We start from the raw sequence: 14,292 nt of genomic DNA on the forward strand, positions 1-14,292 counted from the left end.
ATTTTTTTACCCGCTAATATTTGGGACAGCTTGTTGGGGCGGTTTAAACCGCCACAAAAAAAATTGAATTCCCGCCAATTTTTTTACCCGTCAATATTTTGGGCAGCTTGTAGGGGCGGTTTTTATTGCCATTTAAAAATTATTTTAGACTTTAGACGATCTTGTAGGGGCGGTTTAAAGCGCCCCTATTTGACTTGATACCAAAATTTAGCTGGCTGCTCCCCTGTATTATTTGGTGCCAAAATTAGTTAATAACTTTTTTTTTTCTTTTTTATCTTCATGCAATGACAGGGACAATTTTAACTGCCTTTATAAAACTTTACACCTATTTAATCTATTAAATAGTTTGACTACCAATAATATCAATACCTGAATGAATTTAAAAAAACCAAAAACCTTACAAGGAAATGAAATGAAAATTCATTCATTTAATTTCTAGAAATTCCATCATCCAACCAATATCAAGAAATTAATCCAAAAATAAAGTAGCATATTGCAATGAATATTGCAACCTCATAAAGCTTTACATCAAAATATCCTATGAATTATCTAATATTTCTCCTAATAATAAGAGTAATAATATAACTAAAAAGCTTTGAAGATCTCTCAAGTTGTTCAATAATTATCTTGACTCGGTTCATGGCTTGAGTGAGAAGAATGATTGTTTGGAGAACGCTGATCACCTTCACTTGCATTGTCACCAACCTATTGAAAATACAGTAAATTCACAACATCGTTACACAAACTCAACACATATTAATTAAATGGTATTAAAAATTGGTTTAAAATTAAATTTGGCATATTTCAGTCATAAAAACTCTAAAATCAATATCTAAAATTGTATTTTTCCAAAAAGTAGCCTTTTGACTTCCTAACCACAATGCAAAACAGATACATAAGAGTAATAGATGCATAATTTCTCATAGTTCTATGAGAACAATTAATAGAATTTCTTAAGGATCTCCTACATTATAGTGCTACATTATCAATATTCTTTAACTAGGATTTGGAGTTCAGCAAAACAATAGTGATAACATAAACCAAGCATGAAAACATACAGGTAATCTTGCGAAACTCAAGTAGATTATCCACTAGGCTAGTTGTCACAAATATTTCCAAAAACTGAAAAGATCACTGGGACAACCTTATCTTACATTTCCTCATGCATGCACACAATTAAGTTCCCAAAAAATTTTCAAACAAAGAATGTTTTTTTTTTTTTCTTACTTATGCTTGCTAAATATCCTTAAAAACTAACCTAGCCATTACAAATCAACAATCCTTACTAACTTCAGCTTCCTTAACAAATAAAACTTGCAACACCTTTTAATGCCAGCAATCATATAATAAGCTTATTGCATGCATGTAATTGCCAAACTAAATCTTTTTATGTTTATGTAAATGTAACTAATTCTCCTATAACAAAGTATATAATATCAATTTAGCATAGTAAAAAAAAAAAAAAAAGAATGAGTTACCTGAAACAGATTGCAAAATTGTGTTTGTAGTTGTCCAGGATATTTTTGAGAAATGAACCCGTATAACATTTTTAGTACTTCTTTTAATTGAGCATAATCATTGTTCACTGTTTGAAGTTTCCCTTTCAACTCTTCTATCTCTTTTAACTGATTCCCACTAATGGTAAACTCCCATCTTGATCCTACATTTTGGGTTGTCATGCCAAAATAACTTGAAGGAGTTGGTCCAAGACCCATACCTCGCACTCGACCATTATGCTCTGGACCCATAAGTTCTTGAAAAATTTGTTCATGCAATTGTGCTAAATCAGTCCCAGATCTTTCACTTCGCTCAGCTATAAGAGCACGAGCCTTTTCCTGTAAATATTATAAATATTTGTTTCAATAAATGTAAAACTTAAAATAACAATTAAATCAAATAAATTTCATATAAAATTAAAAAAATAAAGAAATAAGAATGAATACCATCAAGTCCCGGATATTGTCATCCACATAAGTGCCATCTTTTCTCTTATGGGTTGCTTCAAAAAATTCAAGTCTGTCTGGTGCTTTCCCATTTGTCTTTTCCTAATATTTATATTCATGTTTATTACTCAAAAATTAAAAAAAAAAAGCCAAAGCTTTAAAAAAAATGCATCATATTAAAAGACATACCATTTCCTTCATCAATCTTGCATAACTTTTTCTACCCGTAGTATGTGCATTCTTTTGCTTTTTAGCATTTGCAGTATTGATGGAACTCATTTTCTACAAAAATAACCAAACAATAATCAAATTACATAATAAAACATCTACATCATAATCAAACAAAATTACTGTCATTAATTAAGTGAAACCTGATTTTTCTCTGTGAACCATTCGTTCACTAGAGCAGTCCATTGAGGAGGCAACACATCCTTAGGCACATCTTCAGAGATTTGTTCCTTAGTCTTTAACGGATCATAATATTTTGCCTTCAAATCACTCTTATAATCTCTCCATTTCTTATTTACAGATTTTAAAATAAATTTTTCTGTCTCAGATGGATAAGCAAATTTTTTCTGCGCAACAAACTAAATTGTTACCTAATATTTAAGATATTTAATTGCATAACAAATGTGATATACTAGATTTCAACAAGAAATAGATGTGATACCTCAAGAAGTTTCAATATCTGGGCATGGAATGGTTTAAACTCTTCTTTATCCCATCTAGTAATATTTAGAGGTGCATAAATGCCATTGGTGGCAATGGTTCCAAGAAAGGATCCAAGTATGGCTGCTTCTTTTGAACATGGTACTCCAAATTCATTCACTTCTAAAAATATCCTTTCGTTCTCATCCATGTTCCAAATTGCAGCCATTGTAGTTTTTCCACGTTTTCGGAATCGCCTTCCACGTCCATCTGTAAAAAATAATAATAACAATAATAAAAATAAAAAAATCGCCTATCATAATGTATAACAGATAAATCGCAAAGATAAGAGTAAACATATGGGGAAGATAAAAATGGAAATAGAGGAATTGAATCTAAATATAAAAGAAAGATAAAATTCTAGAAATGGTTTATCTGCATATCAGAGTCACAAAGTCATTTATGAGGGCAAATAACATTAAACATATTATTACCAATCATATTAGTGATATCTTCCTGATTCACTTGATTAGTTTGACTTTCATGTTCAAAAGAACTCCTTGTTTGGTGCACTTCTTCTTGTTGGACTTCACCGGTAGATTGAGAATCATTGCTCATAATCCTCAAACCTTGTTAACTTCTAGATCTTTGAGCCATACTTTCAACTATTCAACTATATAATAGTATACACATTAATACAAAAAATCAATAGTATTAAATAGTTGAACTTATTAACAATATATTAAATTATTAACAATCATATTTAAATAGAAAGAGAACTTACCCAAAAATAAAGATTTAAATATAAATAATATCATCTTCACAAACATCTGATCTCACCCAATTAGGATGGTCATCTACATTAGAAATATCACCACTAATTGGCACTATAAAATTTTCATCGGTCAATACCTCATCATTTACCACATCAAATGAGTCTCGAGATTTAACCTTTACAACTGCATGCCAATTTGTGTTTTTAGGATCTTGCACATAAAATACCTGTTCCACTTGAGAAGAGAATACATATGGATCGTCGTCTACTTTCTCACCAGTGTGTATTAAGCGAGAAAAGTTCAGTAGCGTGAATCCATATTCATCTTGCTTCACACCCATATTATGATGGACATCAAACCAATCACATTTGAACATCACAACTTTGAAAGCACCATAGTAATTTAGTTCAATGATATCTTGTATTCTTCCATAATAGTTAACTCCTCCCATTTCTGAAATGTTCACTACACCACTATTTTGTGTCAATCTTTGTTCCTCTCTAGCTGAGGTATGAAATCGGATTCCATTGATAATGAATCCAGAAAATCTCTTAGCCACCTTGTTAGGACCTATTCCAAGACTCACAATGTCATTGGATACACTCGTCCCATCCATTGTCATAACCTATAATAATTTACATTGTCAATTAAGTAAATAATAGAGATGTAAAAACTTTGAAATTGGTTTAAATTTCTAAAGCTTACCTTATTACGGAACCAATCATGAAATTTTTCATTAATAAGCTTATTGAATGCATTAGAATCAAGATGGACATGGCGACGACATTTCCTTCTCTCAATAGCAACAAATTCTCTACAATGCACGATATTCCTATCTTAAACAACAAAGTATTTTATTTAAAAGAAATAAGAAATAAGAATAATTAAATGTAATTATACTCACTGGCGAAAATGCTCAATCTCATCATAATGGCGCAGCACATACCGATGTGCTTGCATCAATGATTTGTCATCTAAGATAACATCTTCAATTTTTCCAATAGGATGACCACCGGTATTAAACAAATGTTTAATGCTTGCACTTGAAGGTGGTTCAGGATTTCGTAAAGGTCGATTGAAACGTGTCTCAACACATTCAAGGTATCTTGAGCAAAATGTGAGACATTCATCAGCTATGTATCCTTCTGCAATTGATCCTTCAGGATATGCTCTATTACGTACTAAGGACTTATATCGACCTAACGACCTAAGTGAAATAGAAAAAGAGAGTATTTAATGGTAAAATAATAAATAGAGAGTTGATAGTGATAAAATATTGGCACAAATAACTTAGCTCATACCTTTCTACAGGATACATCCATCTATAATGTACTGGACCACCAAGCATCACTTCCTCCACTAAATGGACCATTAAATGTACCATAATAGTGAAGAAAGATGGAAGAAAAGTCATCTCCATATGACAAAGTATTAATACAATATGATCTTGAAGTTTTATGAGCTCATTAACATCTAATACCTTTGAGCATATTGCTTTGAAAAATGCACCTAGCTCAATCACAATAGAAGTCACTAGTTGTGATGGACCACATACTCGTAGTGCTAATGGAAGGATATACTCAAATAGAATATGAGAGTCATGAGTTTTCAATCCACTAATCTTGCGTTCCTTAATGTTAACACACCTAGAAATATTAGATGCATAACCATCAGGCATTTTCACATTCTTCACAACTTCACAAAGAATTTCTCTCTCTTTCTTTGTCATTGTAAATGATGCCGGAGGTAATTTGCTCTTACCACTTTCACTTATTTGTGGATGTAATTCACTTCTAATACCCATGTCCACTAAGTCAAGGTGAGCCTTAAGATTATCCTTGGACTTACCATCGATATCTAATAAAGTGCCAATTACATTATCACACACATTTTTCTCTATATGCATCACATCAAGATTATGACGCAATAAATTATGTTCCCAATATGGTAAACTATAGAGAATACTTTTCTTTTTCCACCAATCCTTTGCATTATTAGAATCTTCAACCACATTCTCTACTGTTTCTTCAACCAATGCACTAGCATCCTCTTCTCTATTTCTTTTCCTTCCAAACTTTTTATTTTTCTTTGTCTTTTGCTGCCCAGCTTGAGATACTTTCCCCAATGTGAATTGGATAGTATCTAGTTGTTTTACTACACCACTACCCCAAGCTTGTAAAGGTGTTGGTCGCAATTCCTCAGTACCATCAAAGAAATTTTTTTGAAATCGAAATTCATGCCCCTCATGTAACCATCTCTTATGACCCATATAGCAATATTTTCCACTTTTATATAACCATCTTGAGCATGTGAATTCAGCACAACAAGGACATGCAAAAGCTCCCTTTGTGCTCCAACCAGACAAATTTGCATATGCTGGAAAATCATTGATTGTCCACATTAAAGCAGCTTTCATTAAGAAAGTATGCCCAATGGAAGCATCATAGGTCTCAACCCCTTCCCATAATTGATTTAACTCCTTAATTAAAGGTTGTAAATACACATCAATATCATTTCCAGGACTCTTCTCACCAGGGATGATCATTGATAAAATGAATGAGGATTGCTTCATACATGTCCAAGGAGGCATATTATATGGAACTAATATAACAGGCCATGTGCTGTAAGTAGTGCTCATAGTCCTAAATGGATTAAAACCATCAGTAGCGAGACCAAGCCTCACATTCCGTGCATCAGAGGAAAATTCTGAAAATTTGGAATCAAATTCTTTCCATGCTTTTCCATCAGCAGGATGTCTTAGTAATCCATCTTTTATGCGACCCTCTTCATGCCATCTCATGTCTTTAGAAGTTTTAACAGATGCAAATAACCTCTGAAGCCTAGGTATAAGGGGGAAGTAACGTAAAACTTTAACTGGTTTCTTCTTCCTAATAGAAGACATTTCTACTCTGTCACCATCTGAATTCAACTGTTCATTCTTCTTTACAACCCATCGACAGGATCCAAAAACATGACACAATTCTTGCTTCTCCCTTTCTCCCCAAAACAACATACAATCATTTACGCAAGAGTGAATCTTCTCATAATTGAGACCTAATGCTTTGATGACTTTTTTAGCTTCATAATGAGATTTAGGTAGTGATGTACCTTCAGGAAAAGCATCAACTAACAACTCCAGAAGCATTGTAAATGATTTCCCTGTCCATCCATTTAAGCATTTTAAATGGTACAATTGCAAAATGAAAGATAACCTAGAAAAGGTTTTGCAACCGGGGTATAACTCTACATTCACATCTTTCAATAAATTTTCAAATTCACTTGTCCTTCTACTAGAAGTATCTTCTGATTGTTCTATATTAATCTCATCAAGTTGTGATTCATTCTCGACTCTATCTTTCTCATAATTTAATTCCTCGACATCTTGTCTAACTCTATAATTTCCTTGACTAGAAACACCTAATGCATCACGTAGTAATCCTACAATGTCATCTGACCTTCTTGTATTTAAGGTTGTAGTATTACATTCTTCTACATGTTCTGTAGTATGAACATTAGTGGTGTGTTGTGAGGAAGATGATTGATCCATATTGGTGGTTGGATTCTCCCCATGACATATCCATTTAGTATATCCCCTTAAAAACCCATCACATATAAGGTGTACTCTAGCATCATCATAACTTTGCCAAGAACGATTAACACAGTGAATGCATGGACACAATATCTTCCCACATTGAGATGCATTATGGAATGCAAAATGAAGAAATTCAGTAACTCCTTTTTTGTACTCATAACTATTCCTAGGCTTGTTCATCCAACTCCTATCCATTTCAGAACTATGCAACTGCTACCTGTAAAAATGTAGAAAATAAAAAAAATATATAATAAGCAATTCAATAGCATTTAAGCCTTTTTGGTTGTTACCTAATATTACGAAATGTTGATATACCAAGTAATTTGATTGACAAATTAAATGTATAGTTATATTGGTTTCATGTCAATTTACTAAGCTTTGGTACATGTTCTGGGTGGATAAAGTTGAGTAATGGTCAAAGCAAATTATATAGATTTGAAGATGGAGTAGATGGACAAATTAAATGTATAATTGTATATAGATATGTAGATTCATATCAATTATTTGCTAGAAATTACATGATTTAATATTATTGAAACTTTACAATGGTCCATTTATTTTCTAGATTGATCATTATATAAATATCTTTGTTTAGCAAATTAAGGAATTAATAACTTTTTCTCATAATGTTAAAAGTGTATGTATAAATGTATAAAACTGAAAAGAAGTTGGAATGAAAATGTTGAAACAAAGAAAACAAATTTACCAATTTTGGATTACCGTTCGAACCCAAGGCTGTCTACGTACCTTTATTACAAAATATAGGATCAAGTCCAAGTTACTCTTAAATTATTTACAATCTAACTTTATATTTTCTAATTATCATACAACAAAAACATCAATTATACCCAAATTCCAACAAAATCGACAAAGATCTCTCCTAAAATTAGACATTTCCTTTCGAGATCAAGTACAAAAGGGTAATATAAAAACTTAGTTGGCATCCAAGTTATCAAAATCAATCCTTGTAATCGCTATTAAAAAGAATATTTGACCAGCACAAGTGAAAGATACAAGCAAACTCCATACTACATCTCATTTACAACAGTAATGGCATGCATTTCAATTGGAAGGGAGATCATATGCAACTGTATATACATCTATATACATTCATTAAGATTCTTGAACTTGAGTGCTAACTAATGAAATCTGAAAGGTGCACAAATCTCATGACACTAAATGGCTGCACACATAAGTAATTTGTAAATATTTCAAATAGTAAATTGTAATATACTACTAATGCATTGCTAAGCTTAAGGCATGGGTTATATTACAAAAGGATAGTAAAGATTAATAAAATGGACATACCCTAATTAAGGGTTTCATGGTTGGAAACATGTTTAAGATTAGTTAAAATGTTGTAAAGCAAAGTTAGAATTATGCAAAGAGGGAGGTCAACATTTATGCTTAATTATTGCTTTTTATCTTTTAGTAAATTATTAACCATGGCTGGGTGCATATCTGGAAAGTTCATGTTATTAATTAAGTTCCATTCTAGTCATCTCCAGCCTCACGACATTCACAACTTCGCGTGCAATTTTACTCTAATTCTTCTAAAAAAATTATGAAAAATGCAAAATCAATAGGCCTACCGAAATTTATGGTCAACTGAGGAAATAATGTAGCACGTACTCGCAAATCAAGAATTTATGGTGTTCACATGGTGATATTATACCACAAAGCAATTTCCCACATCCCTTCACAGGAAGTTCTCTTGCACTATATTGCAAGATGTTTATAACAGTAAGATTCTATAAAAAAACATAGCAAGCAAGCATTCTCTCTTGCTCTCTCTTTCTCTGATACAACAATAAGCTCTACGAATTCTAATACATTCAAATTTTGTATACATGAACAAACAAAATTACATGTAGATAAGTCAGATACTTGAGATATATTTATAAATTTGAAGGGTCTTTATAATTTGACATTCACAAGGAATATAATCATCACCTAGCAGTAGTAATAACACATAACAGAATCAAATGAACTTACCGGCCTGTTGCTAGGAAAATAAATCAGCCGCTTTTAAACACTTCGATTGATTAAGAAAATGAAGATGCTTTCCTATTTAGAAATGTGATAGGATAATAAAGCATTCATCTCCATAGACTATACCAAAACAGACCACATAACCCATATAATTTCTCATATGAGGAAAGGAGAGCTGATAACCCAACCCATATAAAAAATTCATGTTTACATCCTTAAAAGAAAACCTACATGCCAAAAAGATATGCCTTACATTAAAGTGAAAAGAACACACGACTATATATATTGGCTATTTCAAATAAATAAATAAGTAAAACCAGCAAAATAATCTAGTAATCTATACATGAAAAATTAAGGACCCGTAAGTGAAATTGCTACTATTGCAAATGCCATAGGGAGCGAGAAATAGACAAGTGCTGCACTTTTTTCTATTGCTACTATTACAAATAGTTTATGTACATATCCAAAATCCCAATTTTAATTGCAAATCAAAATCCCAGTTCATCAATAATAAGAATTAAAATCCAAAATCCCAATTTTAATCCCAAAACACACCAAACAAGACCCCCCATCACTCACCACCAATCCACAAACAATACCCATTAAGTTTCAACCGAGCATCCATTAAACATAAGCAAAAATAATGTAGAAACCATCAATATGGAATTAAACAGTGTACCAGTAGAATGACGATTATAGCATAAATCCCCACCAATGATGAATAACCAAACCACCGATGCCTAAGAGACTCTGATGAGTACCAGCGGAAATCACCAAAGCTGAACCACGGATATTGCTTTGTGTGTACCCAAATGAATACAAGCAGAACTGAACCACAATATAAAAATAAAATTAAAATTAAAATTATATTGAGTACCAATAGAATGATGATTACCATAAAAATACCACCAATGATGAATACTTTCACTATCGATGCCTTAGAGATTGATAAGTGTCAACAGAAATCACCAAAATTGAACCATGGCTGACGCTTTGTATACCCAGATGATACTGCGTTTTTTTTTTCCAGAGAAAATAGATGGAGAACGGTTAGGGAAAAATAAGATTTTGAGTGCATTTTTTTAGCGGAACGAGGACTCGTGCGTGGAAACGCCTTTTAATTTACTGATACTGCAAAAATAAGAGGCGGTTTGTAAAATGGTCTCTAGAATTTGCCTTATTTGTAACCATTGAGAGTATTAGAGTCCATTTTAAAAACCGCCTCTATTTAATTGCCGAGAAAGAGTCCTATTCTTGTAGTGTACATATAAATATCTTTACATTATCAGTATGCCATTATTTCCAATCCCATGATTTCTGGCTCCTGTGGTCACTCAAGAAGTCTCTAGTTGTTTTCACTACAAAAGAGCACTACATTCCCTTTAAAAATTGAATAATGACTAACATAAATTGATGAGAAATTTTGATTCTACAATTTTTTTTTTTTTTGAGTATTTTATAAAATTCATTGAATTGATTTCTACATTCCCACTGATTATCCAGAAATTACCAATTTCATTTATTCGGTCAACGGATTGTGGGTGTGAATAATTAACGCTAGATCGTGAGCTCCTTGCTGTTCAACTTCTCTTATACGTCTCTCTCTCTCTCTCCCTCATAATCACCCACTCTCTTAGTTGCTTTGATTGAGTAAAATTCATACCTAATTTTGATATTAAGTAGTTCTTAATTAGTGCATGTGCGCTATTTTGTCTTTTTCCTTTGCTTGATGACTATTAAGCATCTTGCTACATGAATTCTAAATAAACCCATTGCTAATTTGAGATTTTGAATTCACAAAAAGTAGGACTCTTTTGGCTTGGATTTTTATACTTCCATTTTGAATTTTGTCTTAAGTTATTTATTTTTGTTAATTTAATAACCACTGTTCAGATAAATGCTCATGATTTTCTCTCTTGTTTGCGTTTTTTATTTCTGTCAGGTACATGTCATTTTTTTCTTTCTTTTTCTTTTTCCTTCATATTGAATATTTTATATTGTTTGACATCTATTTGGCTATGAGAAAATGAGTTGGAGAGATCAATAAATCTTGCACTTAGTTTTTTCATGTAGAAAATTCTTAACTTTTACTAAATTTGACATTAATTTATTAAAGATGTAAGAGTTAAATCATGAAGTAATCCGCACTTTAATAATTCATATGACTACATTATATCTCAATAACCCATTGGGAAGTTTGTTCGAAGGTAAAAGATTGGTAAAAACCTCAATCTAGTTATGGGCGTGAATTGGGAAATCTTGACAAAGATGTTGATAGTCATAGATGGGCAATAAGGGTACTGAAATCATATGCGAAGGGCTTGGATTTTCGAGCAACCAATCTTTGTTGCCAAGAACTCCTAGAAACGGACCAAGGAGTACCACTCCCAGTCCTCAAGTAATTGTTATGATACGTGTTTCAAGAGTTGCTTACTTGCTTGCTTAATTTTCTTCTATTTTGATTCTCTTATTTATTAAGGCTCAAATGGAGATAATGAATTTTAGCTTGAGTTTTCAAAGTATAGGTGATTTATGGTGCAAGTTTTTCCTTTGAAAAGGAGAAGAAAAAAGAAGTTTAAACTTCTAGCAATATTTAATATATAGAGATAAGAAAATGATGCTTGAAATTAGTTTCAAGGGGCTTTTACCTTGTTGGCATTAGCTACATTTTCTAGTTTTTCTTATGAAATGGATGTAGTTCTTGCGATTTCTGGTTTTTCTTATGAAATGGATGTAGTTCTTGCCAATTGCTCTAGGAAGTAGAACAATATACAGCTGGAAGAGGTTGCTCATTTTGAAACAATATTACTTTTATTATGTCTGTGCTAACTTTATTATTATTATTATTATTATTATTATTATTATTATTATTATTATTATTATTATTGTTGTTGTTGTTATTGTTATTATTATTATTATTATTATTATTATTATTATTATTATTATTATTATTATTATTTATGCTAGGCAACCTATCTTTATTGCTAAGAACTCCTAGAAATGGACTAAGGAGTACCACTCCCAGTCTTTAGGTAATAGTTATAATACATGTTTCAAGAGTTGCTAGCTTGCTTGATTTTCTTTTGTTTTGAATCTCATATTAGTAAGGATCAAATGGAGATAATGATTTTTAGCTTGAGTTTTCAAAGTATAGGTGATTTGTAGGACAAGTTTTTCGATTGAAAAGTAGAAGAAAAAAGATGTTTAAACTTCGAGCAATGCGTTTTCTAAATGCAAATAAGAAAATGGTGCTTGATATTAGTTTTAAGGGGTTTTTACCCTGTTGGCATTAGCTGCATTTTCTGGTTTTTCTTATGAAATCGATGCAGTTTTTGCTAATTGCCCTAAGAAGTAGCGCAGTATATAGCTAAAAAATGTTGCCCAATTTTAAATAGTATTACTTTTATTATGTTTGTGCTAACATTATTATTATTATTATTATTATTATTATTATTATTATTATTATTGGTTGAGATTGCTAATGTAAATTATATTTGCTCCTCTATTTCTTTTAGAGGTCATGTTCTCATATACACTACAAAAAATAATCAGTTTTGTAACTGATTATTGCAACTGACTGAAATTGGTTACTATTAGTGTAACACCCCCGTTGCATAGCCTGGTAGATTTCACTGTTCCGGTGACCGGTGTCGGTCCGGAAAATTAATGGGATTAGGGCCACACTTAAGACAACATGAGAAGCCATAAACACAAATAATTAGTAATGTTTAATTAGTTAACTATAAATAAGAAAAACAGAACATAAGAGGTTAAACGAGCCGAGAGTCACAAATGATGAGTGACCTCCTGAACGCATCACGAAGTCATTTTAAACTCAAATTTGAACCGTAAAAAGTGACGTTGCGTCCTTAGGACCCTTATGAACACAAAGTGGAAAAGAGAAAATCACGAAAAGAATCATAAGCTACCAAATAATTAGGTCGTGGAGCGGAAGAAATATTGGATTATTTGCAAACCGGATGAACCTGAGGGGCGATTTGGTCAATTGACCCCGAGAGCTGACTCCTGACCTAACTGTCAAATAAAATCGAAGAAAAGAAAATTTCGGAATAGAGAATTAAATTAAAGAACTAATAGAAAAAAATAAAAAAAAAAGAAAAGAAAGAAGTTAGAAAAGTCAAAGGTGATGTCATAAAAGAATTTATTTAAATGAATTATTAAATTGTGACTTTGTGGTCTTCCATAAGCAAAATAAAAAGAAAAGACATTGGTTTTTTCTTCTTCATTTCACAACCTTCATCTCCTCTCTCATCTCTCTCTTTTTCTTAACTCTCCATCTCCACAAACTCCATTAAAGCTCAATTTTGAGCTTGTATATCATAAAATTTCACCATAGAAAAATTAGCCACCATAGTTAAAGCTTATCTAGGCAACTTGAGAAGAGGATTGAGCAAGAAAGAAAGAAGGAAAATTTGAAGAAAAGGAGGAAGAAAATTCTGCTCAAGGTTGGTAATACAAGCCTTAATTTTTCTTTGTTTAATTAGTGTTTATATGGCATTAAGAGCTTGTAAATAACCTTAAAATGAAAAAAATGTGGGGACGAACAAACTGAATTTTGGGGCAGCTTGAGAGGAGTATGGTTTGCATGAATATGATGCAATTGAATGAGTTTAGAAACCTTACTTAGTTAAATGATTAACATTAAAATCATTAGAAGTAGTTAAATGCAAGAGTTAGTGAGATTAGGGTTTCAATGCTGTTTATGAACCAAAATTTGGAGAAATGCATAAATGACATGTTGGACCTATTGTGAAGTGAAATAATGGTCAATTATGACCAAATAACTTGTGTGGGAATGATAGGAATGAAAACTAAATTCGGAGGTAAATGGTCATGCTGCTGGCAGCATGACCAAACCCACTTTGAAGGACCAAAACTCAAATTTTACAAGTCCAATTGATATGCCACCAATTGGAGATGAAAATAGACATAAAAGAGCACAATTTTCATTAAGGAACCATAGCCAAAAACTGACCAAAACTTGGTGAAACAATTGACCAAAGTGAGTTGATAGCAGGCTGCCACTGCACTAAACTGACCAAATGAACAGTAACTGTTCATTTGGTCATAACTCGAGCTAGGTAGGTCAAATTGACCTGAAATTTTACCAGCAATTAGATATGATGTAGACTTAAAACTTTCATGAAGAACACCAACCCAAATTATGCCATTAACTCATTCAAATCATTGAGCAAAGTTAAAATTTCTGTACTGAAATTCTGCAGATTTTTAGTTGAGCAGCAAAGTTTGGATAGCTATAACTCTCTCTAGAAAACTCGGATTTAGGCGATTCTTGAACCGATGGAAACCTAAGACATAG

The 14,292-nt window shown here is 32.0% G+C and overlaps 2 protein-coding genes across 4 annotated transcripts; both read right to left on the minus strand.

Annotated features, from left to right (window-relative positions):
• Window positions 1-397: 397 nt before the first annotated feature.
• On the minus strand, window positions 398-10,131 carry LOC110659855 (uncharacterized). 3 transcript variants are annotated; one of them, XM_058137095.1, is made up of 8 exons: window positions 9,874-10,131; window positions 9,631-9,779; window positions 2,614-2,861; window positions 2,315-2,518; window positions 2,133-2,225; window positions 1,944-2,045; window positions 1,479-1,835; window positions 398-705 (listed from the first exon to the last, which is right to left on the minus strand). In XM_058137095.1, exons 3-8 carry the CDS (start codon window positions 2,818-2,820, stop codon window positions 616-618), a joined length of 1,053 nt encoding a protein of 350 aa, XP_057993078.1. In that variant the 5' UTR covers window positions 2,821-2,861; window positions 9,631-9,779; window positions 9,874-10,131; the 3' UTR covers window positions 398-615. The 3 variants fall into 3 exon arrangements, with proteins under 3 accessions (XP_057993078.1, XP_057993077.1, XP_057993079.1); XM_058137094.1 differs by lacking the exons at window positions 9,631-9,779; window positions 9,874-10,131 and adding an exon at window positions 3,086-3,219; XM_058137096.1 differs by lacking the exons at window positions 2,315-2,518; window positions 9,631-9,779; window positions 9,874-10,131 and adding an exon at window positions 3,086-3,219.
• On the minus strand, window positions 3,390-7,154 carry LOC110641811 (uncharacterized). Its single transcript, XM_058137057.1, has 4 exons — window positions 4,669-7,154; window positions 4,272-4,574; window positions 4,073-4,181; window positions 3,390-3,992 (listed from the first exon to the last, which is right to left on the minus strand). The coding sequence occupies exons 1-4, from the start codon at window positions 7,152-7,154 to the stop codon at window positions 3,390-3,392; spliced, it is 3,501 nt and encodes a 1,166-aa protein (XP_057993040.1).
• Window positions 10,132-14,292: the final 4,161 nt, after the last annotated feature.

The sequence above is a fragment of the Hevea brasiliensis genome, chromosome 15 (genome assembly GCF_030052815.1).
Source record: "Hevea brasiliensis isolate MT/VB/25A 57/8 chromosome 15, ASM3005281v1, whole genome shotgun sequence".
In the NCBI taxonomy this organism is placed as follows: domain Eukaryota; kingdom Viridiplantae; phylum Streptophyta; class Magnoliopsida; order Malpighiales; family Euphorbiaceae; genus Hevea; species Hevea brasiliensis.